General features: G+C 41.4%; 1 protein-coding gene across 2 annotated transcripts in view; it reads left to right on the top strand.

Moving 5' to 3' along the window:
- The first annotated feature begins 356 nt into the window (after positions 1 to 356).
- The window catches only part of LOC139391190 (c-Maf inducing protein), a 43990-nt gene continuing 20868 nt past the window's right edge, over positions 357 to 23478 (top strand). Inside the window, exon 1 of one of the 2 annotated variants that reach the window (XM_071138825.1) lies at positions 357 to 1254. In XM_071138825.1, coding sequence (XP_070994926.1) covers positions 928 to 1254 — 327 coding nt within the window. In that variant the 5' untranslated portion in view covers positions 357 to 927. Of the gene's footprint in view, positions 1255 to 11697; positions 11760 to 23478 lie in introns of those variants that run through there. The other variant, XM_071138912.1, reaches the window with a different exon arrangement.

The following is a 23478-nucleotide window of genomic DNA, read 5'->3' as shown; positions in this document are numbered from 1 at the left end:
TCGGTTTGTAATTGAAACAGTAGCCTACCGACAATTAGGCGGATATCCTCATATTAAATATTGCCATATGTTTCCCTCAGTATCCTATCGGGTCTTCTTATGATTCATAACGCCCGTGATTCCAGCAACATTTATTAAGTAGAATGATTGATTTCCGTGTCAAACGCAGTCTTCTTTAACAAAAATAGAGACAACACTGCTAGACGAGAAAATTGACATGTAGGTCGTGCGCCCTCCATTTTTGTGTTGAGGAAACTGTACACCCTCCTATCACATAGTAGGCAGCAGACAGTGGAGCTAAAAGACGCACAGCGCATCCGCTTGCCTCCCCATTGACGTCACTTTGGTATCACATGAACGAGAAGGGACCAATCCAAGTGGCTCTATCGAAGTGCTTGGGTTCTTTCACGAAGATAGAAGAAAAAGACAGTAAAAAGGAACCATGCCAATGACCGTTTAAAGACCAAGAAACACGTCGCCTTTGGATTTGGGTGTTTTCTATCAAAGCTACGTGACTTGTATGAGTTCAATCTGTGGAAGATGTTATCTGGACTGGAGTTGGCAGAATGGACATGGCCCGAACATATTGAGTAGCTCGTTGGGGGTGCTAAACGCGGACAGGATAGACATTACAGTGGGAATGGTGTGGATATAGGATTATTTGCCTATCCAATAACTGCTCTTTTACTTTTCCGTTCTGAAATACCCCCCATCAAAGACTCTTTCATGGCTTTTCTATCAGTGGCTCCGCCGTGTCTGTTTTTCGCCCACAACACTCTTTTAACAATTGAGGTCGTATCGCGGTAGCTTTGCTCCCAAGGTTTACAATCCAATCCAATTGGCTTTTCTTTTGAAATATATATATTTAAACTAATATTAGATAGGCCTACATTGTTACCTATAGGATCTTTTTGCGACTAGTTGAATATGGATTTTAACAGCAGCGGCGGGGGTAACGAGCTACATAATAAACAATTCTATCAATCTGAGGAGAGCAAGCCTTTGCTGGGGGAGATGTCTGCGCCGACGCCACCGGAGGGGAATAATATTAAGTTAGGCGCCGGGCCGTGCAAGAGAACCCTTCTCCATTGCAGCAGCGGGATGCGATATAAACTACTACAGGAGGGGGACATCCAGGTGTGTGTGGTCAAACACCCTCGGACCTTCCTCAGCAAAATTCTAACCTCAAAATTCTTACGGAGATGGGAACCGCACCACCTCACCTTGACAGACTGCAGCCTGGCGTCTGCGACGGTGAGTTGCTACTGTTGTTGCAACATTGTGTGCACGTACAATGTTTATACCTCCCCATGCTGTCTTTTTTTTTGTGGGCTTTGTTATCACTTGTAATAATCCGTTTAAACACGACGATTGACGCATTTTCTGTGATTAACAGCAGAAAATGTAGCCTATCAGTTTCCTTTGTTACCTTCCAAGTTCCATTTGCTCAGCTGATAATTAGATCGCAACATTGTTGCTTTATTTCCCTCTTCGGTGACACTATTGTCGCTACACCTACACACATCCTCTGACGACTGTGCAGTGGACTCCTATTTGCTACGCTTTTATTTTAGTTGGCTACGATTTTCATATCATTATAACATTTGATAATCTCTAGGACTATTGGTTCATCAAACATGTATGGCTGTTGATATGGTTTATCAGTCCTCGGCGGCCTAGGCCTACTGTTGTCCTCACGTTGGATACATAGGCACGGACTGACGTGTTATTTCTGTATTAAAGCATTGTTTTGTGGGCAGTGAGTGATGGCATGCTCACAAATGTATTGGATGACATTTTCTGTAGTCTATGAAAGCTGAATTGGGCCTAATGTTAATCTCCCAACAGCTGCCTCCTATGGATTTGTATCACATTAAATACTGTTGGCCCAGGCCAAGGCAGGGATCAATTCAGTTTTTAATTAAGTGAATTCAAGAAGCAAACAATAGGCATTTATCATATTTAATTTCAATGCACTTCCTGAATTGATCCTAACTGTGATGTAAAAATTACTGTACTCATTGGACTCTGATCTGCTGTGTAAACCTTGTATGAAGCCATAGCTCATAGATTAAAACTGTTTTCAACAGGAATGCCATACGAAATATGAGTTTTTAAACCGAAGAAATAGTATTAATATTACTCTTCCTATAGTTACGAGTGCCTGGTCTCTTAAAAAGGTTCACACCTTATTAAGAGACTTCCTGGTTAAATGCATCTAAAATGGTTGAAAAAAATTTGATCATGATCACTGTTAGGCTATTATTATTGTTACTGTTGTTTACTGGTAGCAGTGGGACAGTTGTCATTAGGCTTAGGGCATTGTTTTATCAACAGGTCTTCTAAGAGGACATTGTTTTTTTTGTTTTACATTTTCACCCATGCTGCATGCAGTAAGCTAATAATGCCACATTTTATATTTTTCAGATTTTATTATGAATAGACTTCATATAGTAAACAATGGTGGGGATATTTAATTATGTATTTAATAAGTTACTTAAATAAGAATATGAACATGGTGTGTTTTGAATGTATTACACTTATGCACAAGGTATAATTTAATTGCAGTACAATTGGCAAGTCACCCATGGGGCTGTTCACAAATGTTTTGTCTTGGTAGACTGCATTACAATTTACGAAGACATACTGTCAAATCTATTCTTATAGCTCATCTTAACTTGTGGATAATCACACTAATGCCGCAGTGCTTCAATGAAAAGCACAGTACAGTTACAAGTGTCAAACACTCCCAGACAAGACGTCTTTGTCAGACATCATGACAAATTAGACAGTATTTTGTGGCTTGACCTAGTTGTTGATGAGAATATATATATATATCCCTAAAATATGGTAGACTACATAACTTTACAAAAAAGTTATGTCTTCCTTCACAGCTCATTCTATCAGATGTGAAGAGTAAGGTGCTGACTAACCACCTCACCCCATTATCAATAACAGTCCCTCTCAGCAACAGGGTCACTAATAGGTGTCCAACAGGTGCTCAGTGTCTGGCGGTGCGTCACTAATGGAAGTGTAGTTGTCTGTGGCTAATGGTCTCTTTGGGCCACAGTCAGTGTGTTACTTTTAAATCTGTAATGTCTGTCTGTCTTTAGAAGTGAGCTGTTACATGTATTGTTTGATGTGTCAATATAGTATTCATAATCAAATCAAATCATAACAAGGTACTGTTCTTAATAAATTGCACATTAAAGCCCCAAGGAAATTATTTATCCCCCATACATTGTAATTCCACAGTTTGACTATATGTCAGACAAGTCAGGTCTATAACTAGTTCAATCGCAAATTATCGAGTGCAGAACTGTTGTTGTTCTGTACTAAAAACAACTTGAATTATGTTTCCTTTGTGTATTGGGTCACCAAACTGTGACTGAAACTTGAGCCATGCCACACAAGTTCAGGTGCATTTTCTCCTATCAGACTTACTCCTTTCCTGTCATAATTGACATTACGACAAAACTCCAAGCCATGTGGATGCTTCAGTTTCAACAAATGAGGTAGGCTACTGTATAAATAGATGAGGGCCTGATATGAGAAATGTGAATCATTCCTCTTCTTAAGCATAGGCCAGTCACTATTGAGAACCTGCATCATATTTGCGTAACACCAACCCATTACAAGAACTTCCTGTCACGCCTCCTTCACAAAGGCCTACAGATTAGCTTGCAGTTCTGATATCTCAAGGGTCCTATTATGTCTTGAAGCGAACACGAACAGACAGAAACTAAGAACATGAGGTTGAGCAGGGTTAGGCCATACTACTCCCCAAAGAGCTCAGATTAGACAGAGATACCTTACTATCAGCAAGCAACTGAAAACACAAGATGAGGCAACTTTCTATCGACACTTTACATACAAGGGTTGGCTGGCCTTCTCTCGTCAATCGTAGGCTCAGTCACTGGTATACTTTTATTTACAAAGCCATTTTGGGTTTACTACCTTTTTATTTGGGCGTTTTTGTTGTTCAGAAATGTGGTGGGTACTCTCTTCGTTCACAGGACATTATCCTGCTAACTGTTTCAAATGTCTGAACTGAATTTGGTAAAAGGGCTTTTATGTACTCTGCGCCATCGGCTTGGAAAGCCTTACAAAATACTTTTAAACTGGAATTGGTGATTTTTAAATGATTGATTAAGGATTTTGAGGCTGATTCCCTGACCTGTCAATGTTTTATTTTATTTGTTGTTTTATGATCTTGTGAATTCTGTTTTTTTACTAGATTACCTGTAGTTGTTCATGTCTGTAATTGTGTATTGACTTGGTGCAGCCTATCTTGGTCAGGACGCTCTTGAAAAAGAGATTTCAAATCTCAATGAGCCCTTCCTGGTTAAATAAATAAAAAATACAATCTAAACATTGAAAGTCAGACTGAAAAACCAAACTATTTTTCACATCATACTCCATTATAGCTATTATTGTAGCGTAAAATGAAGTGAAGACATTTATAATACGCAGTTGTGACACACACAGAAGCCTCAGAGAACCTCTTGGCAGACACGTGTTCATCCTCCTTTTGTTGGGATAATCACCCATTAAGAGAATATTTGAATTATTGTCTGGAATTAAGCTGCAGTACCCTGACATATGGTTTCTTATTATTAACCTAAATTTGACTTTCCCCTTTTCCAGAACATTCAGTAGAGGGAGAAATAAAGAGAACATGTGTGCATTAATGAAATAAATGTGATTTTATCATCATTTTAGACATATAGACTTAGGCCTATTTGTCACCGACCCAGTAAATACGTTTTAGGCCTTATTATAAAAGTGTACAGTAGCCCGCTGTATGCCATAACTATGATGAGCAGTGGTTTTAGCTCGTGTGCATTTGACCAATGGGTGTTGTTAATCAGAAATCCCTTTAAATCAAATACAGACGTTACAACAAATGTTATAGATTTTCTAACTGAAGTGGTACTAAACTACCATAAATTTGCCACCTTTTGTAACCCAATCTGTACAGTAACAGTGGAACAGGTGCTATCAAGTATAAACATTTGTGTAGCCCAGTACTCAGACACGGTATACAGTACTTGGGATCCTTGGCAGTTCAGGAGGGAGTAACAGAGTGGTGAAAGGAAGGGCAGTGAGCTGGTCATGTGGCATCAGAACTAGATTATCCCCCTCCCTTACATGGTTCACCATATTGAGAACCTTTGGAACCTCTGCTGTGGTGAGGTCCTGGCTGGGCTCTATTTTGTCAGTGTCACAGTGTGATTGTCTCAGCTCTCACTGCGTGATTGTCTCAGCTCTCACAGCGTGATTGTCTCAGCTCTCACAGCGTGATTGTCTCAGCTCTCACAGCGTGATTGTCTCAGCTCTCACAGCGTGATTGTCTCAGCTCTCACAGCGTGATTGTCTCAGCTCTCACAGCGTGATTGTCTCAGCTCTCACAGCGTGATTGTCTCAGCTCTCACAGTGCATTTCCCAAAGTAATACCTTTAATGTATTTTGTTTGTTTTGCCATGTTCATAGAGTGAAATCCCAGTACATTTAAAAATATATATTTTGTCACACGAATGGGTGCAGTGAAATGTGTTGTTTTACAGGGTCAGCCATAGTAGTACAGTACCTCTGGAGCAAATTAGGTTTAAGTGCCTGCACAGACAGATTTTATCACCTTGTCGGCTCAGGTATTCAAAGTCCTTCACACTTACACTAGAGCTTGTTTATCAGACAGCAGCCTGGTTGGTAATTTACAACCTACTGGTTGGTTCCTTATTATGCAGTTACAGTAATAATAACCTGTTTTGTTACAACTTGCTGCACATAAAGCCGATTTACTGCATCATTCATTTTGACACATAGAAAAGTGGCCATTTGCATGATATTTGGGAAGGCATGTTGGCACAATTGTATTGTTTATTTTTCATTATTGAATCTAAGCCAAGAGACAAATATTTCTGTGAGTTACATAATAGTATGTTCCAGCATTGTATGATGAAACGCTTACACCCTATTTGCCCTGTATCCCATAATCCATTTCACTTTTATTTTACCATCTTTCACACTGGAAGCCTTCATGCCTGCCGGACCAGATGTGAATGCTTAAAGTACTCGGCTAGTATAACATTACAAAAACCAGTATAAAGTTTATCAAGGTATTGGCAAAAAGAAAAACCACAGCTTGTCAAATGTGTGTTTTTGTTTGAAGAAAACGGGGTAATGGTTGCTATCACATGCAGGTCCACTGCAGCCTGTCTCGTATTAGATCAAGACATATTGTGCAGGTCACAGTCACTATATGGAGTTGTCCACATACACCAGTCAGAATCCCCCAATGCGTCATGGCTTGAACTGATTAACCTCAGGTCCACTAGGTCATGCCTGATTAATAATCCTCCATACCTCACCTTCTGCAAACTGATGCTGTGTTACAAAGTAGCCTAATGTACCTTTCAAACCACTGTGTTCTCTGTTTCTCTAATCACTCATAGTTTCAGGCTGCCATTGAAGTCTCATTAATTGGATATCCTTCATACAAGCTGTCCAGAGGCAACTGCCATCTACTGGTCTCTGATGTTCATAACATGTGCAAATGAGAAAATGGTGGAGAGTACTTGGCTAGCAATACCCATAATGCCTATACAATGGAAGGAGAGATTTGATGCTGCATTTTTGTGAATAGCTGTTTTCATATTTTATTTGCATCGGTATGTAGAAGCGCCTGGCAGTATTTGTGTACCTTCTATACATTCTCAGATTAATTTACAATGAATGCTTTTTACCATCTTTTTTTGGTGTGATACAATTTTTTTGCTGCCAAAATACATTCATCCTCAAATTTAGTTGATAGTAACATCCTATAAAGACACATGGGGTATAATTGAATAAGGTGAGCACAGTGTTGGTAAATTCATTGTGTTCATTACAAGAGCTAAAGAATTGATCATGAACAGTGACCACTGAAACCTGCTTTGATTGTTAGACTATATCATGAGCAAGATCAACATTGATTGTCTTCATCGTTCATATGATCAGTTTGCCAGTGCACCTGAATACAGAGATGCTTTCCACCTGGTTCTCCCTGGAAACAACAAAAACATGTCTCCATTTCACCTCCTTGTTTCCATGGCAACATAGCTGTGTTGGTGAGAAGAGCTGTTCTCCACTTCTCCTCAAGGAAGAAAAGCTGAATAAAAAGAGACTAAATTAGATGAAGAAAGACCATAAAGCAAAAGTGAATAAAACAACATGAGGGATGAAGATAGATTGATGCAAGTTACCACAGCAAGCTCTTGTGCAGGATATTGCATCTTTGACAATTTATGGTAGTTCCCAGTGAGCAAAATTGGTTGAAAGATGGCTTTTCAACGTCTTGTGCTCTAGGGGATTCAATTAACCCTATCTGTTTGCTCCTGTAATATAGACTTTTTCATTTGAATTTCTCAGAGATGCAAGGTTCCACTTCTCAAGTGACTTTAGTTTTTTGTCTTGCTTTGCTATTTGTGTGCATGCATGCATATGTGGTGCATTTGTGCATGCACCTGTGTCCAGATACACGCACAATAAGTTAAATTAAAAATGGTATTGGACAGTGCCTTAAGTATTCATACCCCAACTTTTCCCACATTTTGTTGTTACAGCCTGAATTTAAATTGTTTTAAATTTAGATTTTTTTGGGCCACTGGCCTAAACACAATGTCAAAGTCAAATTATATTGACATTTTTACAAATGAAAGTTAATGTCTTGAGTAAGTATTCAACTTCTTTGTTATGGCAAGCCTAAATAAGTTCAGGAGTAAAAATGTCACGTAAATGTCATGGACACACTGTATGCAATAATAGTTAACATGATTTTTGAATGACTACTTCATTCACCCCACACAATTACCTGCAAGGTCCCTCAGTCGAGCAGTACATTTCAACCACAAAGACCAGGGATGTTTTACAATGCCTCGCAAAGAAGGGCACATTTGGTTGAGGGGTAAAACATTTTTTTTTAAAGACATTGAATTTCCCTTTGAGCAATGTGTATTAATTACACTTTGGATGGTGTATCGATACACCCAGTCACTACAAAGATATAGGCATCCTTCCTAACGCCGTTGCCAGAGCGGAAGGAAACGGCTCAGGGATTTACGAGATAGAAAACTGATCAACAACATTGTAGTTACTCCACAATACAAACTTAATTGACAGGGTGAAAAGCTTGTACAGAATACAAATATTCCAAAACATGCATCCCGTTTGCAACAAGGCACTAAAGTAATACTGCAAAAAATGTGACAAAGTAATTGTACTTTTTGTCTTAAATACAAAGTGTTATGTTTGGGGTAAATCCAATACAACACATTACTGAGTACCACTCTCCAATTTGTCAAGGATAGTGGTGGCTGCATCATGTTATGGGTATGCTTGTAATCATTAAGGACTGTGGAATATTTCAGGATAAAAAAAAAAGCTGAATGGAGCTAAGCACAGGCAAAATCCTAGAGGAAAACCTGGTTCTGTCTGCCTTCCACCAGACACTGGTAGATGAATTCACCTTTTCGCAGGATAATAACCTAAAACACAAGGCCAAACCTACACTGGAGTTAGTTTTGTCTTAAATCTGCGTTAAAATCTCTGGCAAGACTTGGAAATGGTTGTCTAGCAATGATCACCAAATAATTTGACAGAGCTTGAATAATTTTGAAAAGAATAATGGGAAAATCTTGTACAATCCCAGTGTGCAAAGCTCTTAGGGACTTACCCAGAAAGACTCACAGCTGTAATCGCTGCCAAAGGGCTTTGAATACCTGTAAATGAGGTATTTTAATTTTCAATAAATTTGCTAAAATGTTTAAATGCATGTTTTCACTTTCATTGTGGGGTATTGTGTGCGCTTAGACAGGTGAGGGAGAACATCTATTTAATCCATTTTGAATTCAAGCTGTAACATAAAATGTGGAATAAGCCGAGGAGTATGAATACTCTTTGAAGGCACTGTAAAATGTATTTTGTTCTTAGACAAAAAAAAATCTATATTTGATATAGGGATGGTGTAATGCAAATCACTCCTGATTTCACAATATGGCTACGGCATGTCAAACAACAGCATCCTCCCGGATACTCTAGACCCACTCCAATTCGCATACTGCCTCAACAGATCCACAGATGACGCAATCTCTATTGCACTCCACACTGCACTTTCCCACCTGGACAAAAGGAACACCTATGTGAGAATGCTGTTCATTGACTACAGCTCAGCATTCAACACCATAGTGCCCTCAAAGCTCATCACTAAGCTAAGGACCCTGAGACTAAATACTTCCCTCTGGAACTGGATCCTGGACTTCCTTATGGGCTGCCCCCAGGTGGTTAGGGTAGGCAACAACACGTCTGCCGTGCTGATCCTCAACACTGGGGCCCCTCCTGTACTCCCTGTTCACCCACGACTGCGTGGCCAAACATGACTCCAACACCATCATTAAGTTTGCTGACAACAACAGTGGTGGGCCTGATCCCCGACAACGATGAGACCAGCCTATAAGGAGGTCAGAGAACTGGCAGTGTGGTGCCAGGACAACCACCTCTCCCTCAATGTGAGCAAGACAAAGGATCTGATCGTGGACTACAGGAAACGGGGCTGTAGGGGAGCGGGTCGAGAGTTTCACGTTCCTTGGTGTCCACATCACCAACGATCTATCATGTTCCAAACACACCAAGACAGTCGAATAGAGGGCACAACAAAACCTTTTCCCCCTCGGGAGACGGAAAGATTTGGCATGGGTCCCCAGATCCTCAAAAAGTTCTACAGCTGCATCATCGAGAGCATCCTGACCGGTTGCATTACCGCCTGGTATGGCAACTGCAGGGCATCTGACCGTAAGGCGCTACAGAGAGTGGTGCGTACGGCCCAGTACATCACTGGGGCCAAGCTTCCTGCAATCCAGGATAAATATAATAGGTGGTGTCAGAGGAAAGCCCATAAAATTGTCAGACTCCAGTCACCCTAGTCATGGACTGTTCTCTCTGCTACAGCACGGCAAGCAGTACCGGAGTGCCAAGTCTAGGATCAAAAGGCTCCTTAACAGCTTCTACCCCCAAGCCATAAGACTGCTGAACAACTAATCAAATGGCCACCGGACAATTACATTGACCTCCCCCCTCCATTTGTTTTGTACACTGCTGCTACTCACTGTTTTATTATCTATGCATAGTCACTTCACCCCTACCTACATGGACAAATTACCTCTAACCTGTACCCCGGCACACTGACTCGGTACCCCTTGTAATAGCCTCGTTGTTACATTTTATTTATTTTGTAAATATTTTCTTAACTCTTCTTGAACTGCACTGTTTGTTAAGGGCTTGTAAGTAAGCATTTCACGTTAAGGTCTACACCTTGTATTCGGCGCATGTGACAATTTGATTTGATCTCTATCTCAGAGCGAGGGAGACGTTGAACCGCCAGTTTGCTCTATCAACCAGGGAGGGAGATTTAAATAAAGGAATTGCCTGTTTGTTCTTTTGCAGGGGGAGGGAGACACATGGAGCAACTGCTTGTTTGTTCTATCACACAGGAGAGATTGAGAGAGATGCAAATAAAGGAACAACCTGTTGGCTTGACTGAGGGCGACGTTAAATAAGGAACTGTGTTTGAACTTACAAGGAAAAACGTCACAAATAAAGAAATGGCTCCGGTGTGTTAATGCAGAGGGAGGGTATCAGAAGTAAAAGGAAGAGCCTGTTGGTTTGACTGATGGGAGGGTGTCACACAAAACAGAACAGCTCTGGTCTCCTATATTGTAGAGAGATGAAGACACAGCACAGCCTGTTGACTTTTCGGGCCATGTGACCATAAACAGTCAGTCATGCAGCTGAAAAACGTCTATTACCAGTAGTTTATTGCTTTCTGTGTATACCATTTACTTTACCAGTATCATCCAAGGCTATATGTCTAACTGTAAATCCATTTGAATCAAATCACTTTGACGACACTTTTTTTTTTTGTTTTAAACCATACAACCTTCCATACATATGTGCCCATTGTAGCTCAGAAAGTGGACCTGAATGGTAAAACATTCAAGAGATAAAGGTGCTCAAAGTTAACCTATTTTGCAAACCCCATCAGACCATAAGACATGTCTTAATCACTGGAAAATATATAATTTTAAAAGCTTAAACTAGGGATGGGCATGGTTATTCAAATAACCCGAACGGATGGTAGTATTCGATTACTTGGGAGAGTATTAATTTCCGAGAAGAAAAATTATAGTAAATTATCTATGTAACATTGCTACATAGACTACAAGGATAGACCATTACATTCTACATTTTTATAGAACAAGTTATGAGCTACCCATACAAAAATACGCACTACTAGCCTATACACGTTTCACACATGTAGCTTGTTGTTATTGTCCGTCAATCAAAGCTGCTCAACTGTCCCAGGCTCCATTTCTAGTCAACGCAAAATATAATTAAAATTACGGAATTAAATTGGCTAAATTAGGAGTATGCTACAATGATCGACGAACAGGTACTATAGGCTGTTGTTTCATATGAATGGAGTTGTAGACATACAGGGAGCGCAGCAAAATAGACAATGTACTTTAGCTAGCTTCTTTACAACAAATTGATGCAGTCAAGACAGGCACGACCAGATGTTGCAGCCATATGTTATTTATCATACCAAGTTTGTCTATCGCTCTCTCGCTCCTTTCCACACGGACTGTCACACACACCGGTCGCTGCGCCTCCCTCGCCCGCACCCTTCTACTGAAACAAGCAGCGCACCCTCGCTCTTGAGTCTCGTGAGTAAAGGCGTCTGCTTACTTCAGTTCGGCGGGCGGCTATCCGAAGTCCGCTAGGCGAACCGAAGGAGTGTGCTCGCAAACTCCCAAAATAGCTTTTTGTTAGGAAAAAGTATTGACAAAAGCGGCAATAGTGCTGTAGCCAGTATACACTACCTCAAAATAGTCCGAATTAATCTAAGAACTCTAGAAATCTTTCATGTTTATTAGTCGCGCAATTTTACATCTAAGATGTTTGGTGCATTATTTTCATTAAAAATATTTTGCATGAAAAGGAGTTCTCTCGTTGAATGACAACAGATTTGATTGAAGAATCTCTACTGTTGACCAATCACCGACGAAGGGGCGTCGACTCCAGCGACCTCAAGAAAAAAAAGGTGTGTCCGACCAGCCGGATGTCCAAAACTTCACAAAAGTTGTCATAATATTTGCACGAACTCTTCCGAACTGTTTCGGCTGGGAGACTCCATTTGAAGTTAGAAAAACGTGTTTTCTACTATTTAAGACAGTTAAAAAAGTGTAACCTTTATATAACTTGTCAAGTCAAAACAAATTCTTATTTACAATGACCGACACATGTTTTTGTTAGCTCGGATTTCGGTTGCTGGCCCAACGCTCTAACCATGAGGCTGGCTACCTGCCGCCCCAACTACCTGGATACCTAAATAAATATCATATTATTAAAAATAGTGAAACTATTTCAAATGCCCATTATTCTACAAACAGGATTGTCAAATTATTTAATTTTGTATAATTTTTTTTAAAATAAAAATATTTTTTTAACCTTTAACGTCTAAGAATAAAAAGCGCTTAAATAGTTGTTTTGTGTATATACAAAAGTATGTGGACACCCCTTCAAATTAGTGGATTCTGCTATTTCAGCCACACCCTTTGCTGACAAGTGTATTAAATCAAGCACACACCCATGCAATCTCCATAGATAAACATTGGTAGTTGAATGGCCTGTACTGAAGAGCTTAGTGACTTTCAACGTGGTAACGTAATTTTTACATTTTATTTTTATTTCACCTTTATTTAATTTAACCAGGTAGGGAAGTTGAGAACAAGTTCTCATTTACAATTGCGACCTGGCCAAGATAAAGCAAAGCAGTTCGACACATACAACAACACAGAGTTACACATGGAGTAAAACAAACATACAGTCAATAATACAGTAGAAACAAGTCTATATATACGATGTGAGCAAATGAGGTGAGATAAGGGAGGTAAAGGCAAAAAAAGGCCATGGTGGCAAAGTAAATACAATATAGCAAGTAAAACACTGGAATGGTAGATTTGCAGTGGAAGAATGTGCAAAGTAGAAATAAAAATAATGGGATAGGATGCCACCTTTCCAGCAAGTCAGTTAATCAAATTTCTGCCCTGCTAGAGCTGCCCCGGTCAACTGTAAGTGCTGTTATTGTGAAGAGGAAACTTCTAGGAGCAACAACAGCTCAGCCGCAAAGTGATTGGCCACACAAGCTCACAGAATGCGACCGCCGAGTGCTGTAGCGCGTCCTCGGTTGCCACACTCACTACCAAGTTCCAAACTGTCCCTGGAAGCAACGTCAGCACAAGAACTGTTCGTCCGGAGCTTCATGAAATAGGTTTCCATGGCCGAGCAGCGCACGCAAGCCTAAGATCACCATGCACAATGCCAAGCGTTAGCTGGAGTGGTGTAAAGCTCCCTGTCATTGGACTCTGGAGCAGTGGAAACATGTTCCCTGGAGTTTATTTTATTTCATCTTTATTTAACCAGGTAGGCCAGTTGAGAACAAGTTATCATTTACAACTGCGACCTGGCCAAGATAAAGCAAAGCAGTGCGACACAAACAACACAGAGTTACACTTGGGATAAACAAACATACAGTCAATAACACAATAGAAAATATACAGTTGAAGTCGGAAGTTTACAAGTTTACACAGCCAAATACATTTAAACTCAGTTTTTCACAATTCCTGACATTTTAATCAGAGTAAAAATTCCCTGTCTTGGATCTGTTAGATCGCCACTTTATTTTAAGAATGTGAAATGTCATAGTAGAAGGAATGATATATATATTTCAACTTTTATTTCTTTCATCACCTTTCCAGTGGGTCCGAAGTTTACATGCACTCAATTAGTATTTGGTAGCATTGCCTTTAAATTGTTTAATTTGGGTCAAATGTTTTGGGTAGCCTTCCACAAGCTTCCGACAATAAGTTGGGTGAATTTTGGCCCATTCCTCCTGACAGAGCTGGTGTAACTGAGTCAGGTCTGTAGGCCTCCTTGCTCGTACACGCTATTTCACTTCTGCCCACAAATTTTCTATAGGATTGAGGTCAGGGCTTTGTGATGGCCACTCCAATACCTTGACTTTGTTGTCATTAAGTCATTGTCCATTTGGAAGACCCATTTGCGACCAAGCTTTAACTTCCTGACTGATGTCTTGAGATGTTGCTTCAATAAATCGACATACTTTTCCATCCTCATGATGCCATCTATTTCGTGAAGTGCCACCCCACGTGCTTCACAGTTGGGATGGTGTTCTTTGGCTTGCAAGCCTCCCCTTTTTCCTCCAGACATAACGATGGTCATTATGGCCAAACAGTTCTATTTTTGTTTCATCAGACCAGAGGACATGTCTACAAAAAGTACGATCTTTGTTCCCATGTGCAGTTGAAAACCGTAGTCTGGCTTTTCTTATGGCAGTTTTGGAACAGTGACTGCTTCCTTGCTGAGCGGCCTTTCAGGTTATGTCGATTATAGGACTCGTTTTACTGTGGATATAGATACTTTTGTACCCGTTTCCTCCAGCATATTCACAAGGTCCTTTGCTGTTGTTCTGGGATTGATTTGCACTTTTCGCACCAAAGTATTTTAATCTCTAGGAGACAGAACGCGTCTCCTTCCTGAGTGGTATGACGGCTGTGTGGTCCCATGGTGTTTATACTTGCATACTATTGTTTGTACAGATGAACGTGGTACCTTCAGGCGTTTGGAAATTGTTCCAAGGATTAACCAGACTTGTGGAGGTCTCCAATTTTTTTCAGAGATCTTGGCTGATTTTCTTTTGATGTTCCAATGATGTCAAGCAAAGAGGCACTGAGTTTGAAGGTAGGCCTTGAAATACATCCACAGGTACACCTCCAATTGACTCAAATTATGTCAATTAGCCTAACAGAAGCTTCTAAACCTATGACATAATTTTCTGGAATTTTCCAAGCTGTTCAAACTTCTGACCCACTGGAATTGTGATACAGTGAAATAATCTGTCTGTAAACAATTGTTGGAAATATTACTTGTGTCATGCGCAAAGCAGATGTCCTAACCAACTTGCCAAAACTATAGTTTGTTAACGAGATTTGTGGAGTGGTTGAAAAACAAGTTTTTATGACTGCAATCTAAGTGTATGTAAACTTCCGACTTCAACTGTACATACAGTGTGTGCAAATGTAGTAAGATTATGGAGGTAAGGCAATAAATCGGCCATAGTAGTGAAATCATTACAATTTAGCATTAACACGGGAGTGATAGATGTGCAGAAGATGATGTGCAAGTAGAGATACTGGGGTGCAAAGGAGCATGAGGATAAGTAACAATACGGGGATGGGATAGTTGTATGGGCTCTTTACAGATGGGGTGTGTACGGGTGCAATGATCGGTAAGCTGCTCTGATAGCTAGTAGATATAAGTCTCCAGCTTCAGTGATTTTTTTTTTTTTGCAATTCGTTCCAGTCATTGGCAGCAGAGAACTGGAAGGAAAGGCGGCCAAATGAGGAGTTGGCTTTGGGGATGACCATTGAAGTATACCTGCTGGAGCGCGTGCTACGTGTGGGTGTTACTATGTTGACCAGTGAGCTGAGATAAGGCTGGGTTTTACCTAGCAAAGACATATAGATGACCTGGAGCCAGTGGGTTTGGTGACGAATATGACGCGAGGGCCAGCCAACATACAGCATACAGGTCGCAGGGGTGGGTAGTACAGTGGGGCAAAAAAAGTTTTTAGTCTGCCAACAATTGTGCAAGTTCTCACACTTAAAAATATATATATTTTTTTTACCTTTATTTAACTAGGCAAGTCAGTTAAGAACAAATTCTTATTTTCACGGCCTAGGAACAGCGGGTTGACTGCCTGTTCAGGGGCAGAACAACAGATTTGTACCTTTTCAGCTCGGGGGTTTGAACTTGCAACCTTCCGGTTACTAGTCCAACGCTCTAACCACTAGGCTACCCTGCCGCCTTGGCAGATGAGAGAGGCCTGTAATTTTCATCATAGGTACACTTCAACTATGACCGACAAAATGAGGGAAAAAAAAACAGAAAATCACATTGTAGGATTTTTCATGAATTTATTTGCAAATTATGGTGGAAAATAAGTATTTGGTCACCTACAAACAAGCAAGATGTCTGGCTCTCACATACCTGTAACTTCTTCTTTAAGAGGCTCCTCTGTCCTCCACTCGTTACCTGTATTAATGGCACCTGTTTGAACTTGTTATCAGTATAAAAGACACCTGTCCACAACCTCAAACAGTCACACTCCAAACTCCACTATGGCCAAGACCAAAGAGCTGTCAAAGGACACCAGAAACAAAATTGTAGACCTGCACCAGGCTGGGAAGACTGAATCTGCAATATGTAAGCAGCTTGGTTTGAAGAAATCAACTGTGGGAGCAATTATTAGGAAATGGAAGACATACAAGACCACTGATAATCTCCCTCGATCTGGGGCTCCACGCAAGATCTCACCCCGTGGGGTCAAAATGATCACAAGAACGGTGAGCAAAAATCCCAGAACCACACTGGGGGACCTAGTGAATGACCTGCAGAGAGCTGGGACCAAAGTAACAAAGCCTACTATCAGTAACACACTACGCCGCCAGGGACTCAAATCCTGCAGTGCCAGACGTGTCCCCTTGCTTGAGCCAGTACATGTCCAGGCCCGTCTGGAGTTTGCTAGAGAGCATTTGGATGATCCAGAAGAAGATTGGGAGAATGTCATATGGTCAGATGAAACCAAAATATAACTTTTTGATAAAAACTCAACTCGTCGTGTTTGGAGGACAAAGAATGCTGAGTTGCATCCAAAGAACACCATACCTACTGTGAAGCATGGGGGTGGAAACACCATGCTTTGGGGCTGTTTTTCTGCAAAGGGACCAGGACAACTGATCCGTGTAAAGGAATGAATGAATGGGGCCATGTATCGGGAGATTTTGAGTGAAAACCTTCTTCCATCAGCAAGGGCATTGAAGATGAAACGTGGTTGGGTCTTTCAGCATGACAATGATCCCAAACACACCGCCCGGGCATTGAAGGAGTGGCTTCGTAAGAAGCATTTCAAGGTCCTGGAGTGGCCTAGCCAGTCTCCAGATCTCACCCCCATATAAAATCTTTGGAGGGAGTTGAAAGTCCGTGTTGCCCAGCAACAGCCCCAAAACATCACTGCTCTAGAGGATATCTGCATGGTGGAATGGGCCAAAATACCAGCAACCGTGTGTGAAAACCTTGTGAAGACTTACAGAAAACATTTGACCTCTGTCATGGCCAACAAAGGGTATATAACAAAGTATTGAGAAACTTTTGTTATTGACCAAATACTTATTTTCCACAATAATTTGCAAATAAATACATAAAAAATCCTACAATGTGATTTTCTGGATTTTTTTTCCCCTAATTTTGTCTGTCGTAGGTACACTTCAACTATGATGGAAATTACAGGCCTCTCATCTTTTTAAGTGGGAGAACTTGCACAATTGGTGGCTGACTAAATACTTTTTTGCCCCACTGTATATGGGGCTTTGGTGACAAAACGGATGGCACTGTGATAGACTGCATCCAGTTTGGTGAGTAGAGTGTTGGAGGCTATTTTGTAAATGACATCGCCGAAGTCAAGGATCGGTAGGATAGTCAGTTTTACAAGGGTATGTTTAGCATCATGAGTGAAGGAGGCTTTGTTGCAAAATAGGAAGCCAATAGTATATTTCATTTTTGATTGTAGATGCTTAATGTGATTCTGGAAGGAGAGTTTACAGTCTAACCAGACACCTAGGTATTTGTAGTTGTCCTCATATTCTAAGTCAGGACCGTCCAGAGTAGTGATGCTAGTCGGGCAGGCGGTTGCGGGCAGCGATCGGTTGAAGAGCATGCATTTAGTTTTACTAGCATTTAAGAGCAGTTGGAGGCCACGGAATGAGTGTTGTACGGCATTGAAGCTCTTCTGGAGGTTGGTTAACAGTGTCCAAAGATGTGCCAGAAGTATACAGAATAGTGTCGTCTGCGTAGAGGTGGCAAGAGCAACATCATTGATGTATGCAGAGAAAAGAGTCGGCCTGAAAATTGAACCCTGAGGCACCCCCATAGAGGCTGCCAGAGGTCCGGACAACAGGCCCTCCGATTTGACACACTGAACTCTATCTGAGAAGTAGTTGGTGAACCAGGCGAGGCAGTCATTTGAGAAACCAAGTCTGCCAATAAGAATGTGGTGATTGACAGAGTCGAAAGCCTTGGCCAGGTCGATGGAGTCGATTGCCCAGTTCTGTCTTTTATCGATGGTGGTTATGATATCGTTCATGAGCATGGCTGAGGTGCACCCATGACAAGCTTGGAAATCAGATTGCATAGTGGAGAGGGTACGGTGGGATTCGAAATGGTTGGGGATCTGTTTGTTAACTTGGCTTTCAAAGACTTTAGACCCAAACTGTTCCAGACCTATATCTATCCTACCCTGCATTTCTAGAGGGGGATGACCACTGAAGCTTTCAAATCTTTAGGGATTTCAGACGATACGAAAGAGAGGTTGAACAGGTTAGTAATAAGGGTTGCAACAATTGCAGCGGATAATTTTAGAACGAAAGGTTCAGATTGTCTAGCCCAGCTGATTTGTTGGGGTCCAGATTTTGCAGCTCTTTCAGAACATCAGCTATTTGGGTGAAGGAGAAGTGGGGGAGGCTTGGGCAAGTTGCTGTGGGGGGTGCAGAGCTGTTGACCGGTGTAGGGGTAGCCAGGTGGAAGGCATGGCCAGCCGTAGAGAAATGCTTATTGAAATTCTCGATTATCATAGATTTATTGGTGTGTTTCCTAGCCTCAGTGCAGTGGGCAGCTGGGAGGAGGTGCTCTTATTCTCCATGGATTTTACAGTGTCCCAGAACTTTTTGGAGTTTGTGCTATATGATGCAAATTTCTGTGAAAAAGCTAGCCTTTGCTTTCCTAACTGACTGTGTATATTGGTTCTCAACTTCCCTGAAAAGTTTCATATCGCGGGGGCTATTCGGTGCTAATGCAGTACACCACAGGATGTTTTTGTGCTGGTCAAGGGCAGTCAGGTCTGGAGTGAACCAAGGGCTATGTCTATTCTTAGTTCTATATTTTTTTGAATGGCGCATGCTTATTTAAGATGGTGAGGAAAACACTTTTTAAAGAATAACCAGGCATCCTCTACTGATGAAATTAGGTCAATATCCTTCCAGGATACCCGGGCTAGGTCGATTAGAAAGGCCTGCTCGCTGAAGTGTTTTAGGGAGCGTTTGACAGTGATGAGGGGTGGTCGTTTGACCGCAGACCCATTACATATGCAGGCAATAAGGCAGTGATCGCTGAGATCCTGGTTGAAGACTGCAGAGGTGTATTTAGAGGGCAGGATGGTCACGATGATATCTATGAGGGTACCCGTGTTTACGGATTTAGGATTGTACCTGGCAGGTTCCTTGATAATTTGTGTGAGAGATTGAGGGCATCTAACTTTGATTGTATGACAACCGGGGTGTTAAGCATATCCCAGTTTAGATCACCAAACAGTACGAACTCTGAAGATAAATGGGGGGCAATTAATTCACATATGGTGTCCAGGGCACAGCTGGGGGCTGAGGGGGGTCTATAACAAGTGCCAACAGTGAGGGACTTATTTCTGGAAAGGTGGATTTTTAAAAGTAGAAGCTCAAACTGTTTGGGCACAGACCTGGGTAGCATGCAGTAGATTGCAACTCCACCCTCTTTGGCAGTTCTATCTTGACAGAAAATGTTGTAGTTGGGGATGGAAATTTCATATTTTTTTGTGGCCTTCCTAAGCCAGGATTCAGACACGGCTAGGACATCAGGGTTGGCGGAGTGTTCTAAAGCAGTGAATAAAACAAACGTAGGGAGGAGGCTTCTGTTAACATGCATGAAACCAGTGCTTTTACAGTTACAGAAGTCAACAAATGATAGTGCCTAGGGAATAGGAGTGGATCTGGGGGCTACAGGGCCTGGGTTAACCTCTACATCACCAGATGAACAGAGGAGTAGGATAAGAGTCCAGCTAAAGGCTATAAGAACTGGTTGTCAACTGCGTTGGGAACAGAGAGTAAAAGGAGCAGATTTCTGGGCGTGGTAGAATAGATTCAGGGCACAATGTATGTGTGTACAGTGGAGGTAAACCTATGTGTTGAGTGAAGATAAGAGAGGTTTAGTCTTTTGAGGCACCAGTTAAGCCAGGTGAGGTCTCCGCATGTGTGTGGGATGGGACAAAAGAGATATTTAATGCATGTTGAGCAGGACTGAGGGCTCTACAGTGAAATTAAACAATAAGAACTAGCCAAGACAGCAGTAGACAAGGCATATTGACATTAGAGAGGGGCAATAAGCAATCACAGGTGTTGATCAGGAGAGCTAAGACAACAATGGGTAAATGGCGATGAATGGGCAAAGCTGGTCAGTTATGTACATACAGGACTTGAGTTCGAGGCTGGGGCAGACATGTAAACAAAATGAGGTACCGTGTTATTGAAACCGTCCAGGGGGCATCAGCTGTGTAGCCGAGTGATCATTGGGTCAAAAGAGCAGCAATAGGTGAGTCAGGGTGCCGTTCGGTAGTCACTATTACGTTAGGTGAGCAGGGGACACAGCGTTCAGAAAGCTAGCGGGCTGGGGCTAGCAGATGGTTCTTCGGTGACATCGTAACAGAATAGCCGGTTGAGACCAAATCGTGCGATCACGTCGGCAGTCCAGTCGTAATGAATCACGCTTCACCATCTGGCAGTCTGATGGACGAATCTGGGTTTGGCGGATGCCAGGAGAACGCTACCTGCTCCAATGTATAGTGCCCACTGTAAAGTCTGGTGGAGGTGGAATAATGGTCTGGGGCGGTTTTTTCATGGTTCAGGATCTTTAGTTGCAGTGAAGGGAAATCTTAAAGCTGAAGCATACAATGACATTCTAGACTATTCTGTGCTTCCAACTTTGTCAACAGTTTGGGGAAGACCCTTTCCTTTATCAGCATGACAATGCACCCGTGCACAAAGCAAGGTCCATACAGAAATGGTTTGTTGAGATCGGTCTGGAATAACTTGACTGGCCTGCACAGAGCCCTGACCTCAACCCCAACATACACTTTTGGGATGAATTGTGACGCCGACTGCGAGCCAGGCCTAATCGCCCAACATCAGTGCCTGACCTCACTAATGCCTTTGTGGCTGAATGGAAGCAAGTCCCCTCAGCAGTGTTCCAACAGTCTTGAAGGAGTTCCCACATATGCTGAGCACTTGTTTGCTGCTTTTCCTTCACTCTGTGGTCCGACTCATCCCAAACCATTTCAATTTGCTTGAGGTCGGGATTGTGGGGGCCAGGTCATCTGACGCAGCACTCCATTACTCTCCTTCTTGGTAAAATAGCCCTTACACAGCCTAGATGTGTGTTGGTTCATTGTCCTGTTGAGAAACAAATTATAGTCTCACTAAGCCCAACCCTGATGGGATGGAGTATTGCTGTGGTAGCCATGCTGGTTAAGTTTGCCTTGAATTCTAAATAAATCACAGACCGTGTCACCAGCAAAGCATCCCCACGCCATAACACCTCCTCCTCCATACTTTACGGTGGGAAATACACATGTGGAGATCATCCGTTCACCCACACCGCATTTCACAAAGACACCGAGGTTGGAGCCAAAAATGTCAAATTTTGACTCCAGACCAAAGGACAAATTTCCACAAGTCTAATCTCCATTGATCGTGTTTCTTGGCCCAAGGAGGAATCTGTTCTTATTGGTGTCCTTTAGTAGTGGTTTCTTTGCAGCAATTTGACCACGAAGGCCTGATTCACACAGTCTCCTCTGAACAGTTTATGTTCAGATGTGTCTGTTACTTGAGCTTTGAAGCATTTATTTGGGCTGCAATTTCTATAGATGGTAACTCTAATGAATTTGTCCTCTGCAGCAGCGGTAACTCTGGGTCTTCCTTTCCTGTGGCGGTCCTCATGAGAGCCAGTTTCATCATAGTGCTTGATGGTTTTTGCGGCTGCACCTGAAGAAACTTTCAAAGTTCTTCAAATTCTCCGTATTGACTGACCTTCATGTCTGAAAGTAATGATGGACTGTTGTTTATTTTTGCTTATTTGAGCTGTTCTAATTCCACAAATTAACAAGGCATACCTGTTAATTGAAATGCATTCCAGGTGACCCCCTCATTAAGCAGGTTGAGAGAGTGTGCAAAGCTGTCATCAAGGCAAAGGGTGGCTATTTGAAGAATCTCAAATATAAAATATATTTTGATTTGATAACACTGTTTTGGTTACGACATGATTTCATATGTGTTATTTCATAGTTTTGATGTCTTCACTATTATTCTACAATGTAGAAAATAGTAAAAAATTAAGAAAAACCCTTAAGTGTAGGCTTGTCCGAACCTTTGACTGGTACTATATATAGATAGAAAGATTTGTGTATATGTTCTAGCTTAGACCCTACTTTAGAGACACAACGTGCTTTTGAATATAGGGTGGGTGTCATTTTTTGTCTAATAAATGTACATCAGAGAATGTTGACTTGAATGGGAATATCTCTTTTAAATTATGCTTTCAATCTTCCATAGGAAACCCATTGAAATCATAGAAATATAGATAATATAATAGTCATGACCACTTTAAGTTGACATTCAGCAGTGGGTGGACCTTGGGCCATATTTGTAGTAGTAATTAGAAGTTAAAATTTCAAATAAATTTCAATAGTGTACCTGTACCAACTAAATTGCAGTGGTTTTTAGTGATAGGTCCATTCTGTACATTTTCTTTGTTTGACTGAAATGACACCCACCCTGTATTCAAGAGCATGTTGTGTCTCAACCGATGGTGGGCACAACACATAAACCTCAGATGATGGAAATTAGGATTTAAGCTACAACATATGTGAAAATATGAAATAAATCAGAGTTTACGTGTTTTTAGATAATTGACGTTAATTGTTAAAACACGTATTTAAAAAAAAAAAATTGAACATAAAAATATGCCCCCACCCCCATCAAAGTTTCCCATCCCTGTGCTCTATGGACAGCTATGTTGGGTGTTGAATACTGCCTTGTACAAGTCGTCAGCAATGCCTCTTCTAATTATTTCCATCACTGGGCAAATTTCAGGTCTGCTGAGCGCAAACATGAATGTTGTGAAAATTCTGTGCAACTTCCGATGCACGTTTACTGTGAACACTGAGGCTGTACCTGCTTTAAGTTAGTTTTAACAGTAGTCAAGTAGGCTTCTGGGGCTATTTGATCATAATGTAGTCCTAACAGAGTAGCCTACCATCAAAAACAATGAAGAAAATGCATCCAATAACATTTTAACATGGCAATAGCTGTTCTATTGTTCAGCCTGTGTGTTGTGTTCGATGTAGGACTACATTCCATTACACTTTTTGGAGAAAAAAAACATGCAGGGCTGGACATTAACCTGTTTATCCACTTGTCCTTCAGACAAGGTGACTAAAAATGTTGT

The sequence above is a fragment of the Oncorhynchus clarkii genome, chromosome 1 (assembly GCF_045791955.1).
Source record: "Oncorhynchus clarkii lewisi isolate Uvic-CL-2024 chromosome 1, UVic_Ocla_1.0, whole genome shotgun sequence".
NCBI lineage: Eukaryota > Metazoa > Chordata > Actinopteri > Salmoniformes > Salmonidae > Oncorhynchus > Oncorhynchus clarkii.
This window is presented reverse-complemented; position numbering and strand designations above follow the sequence as displayed.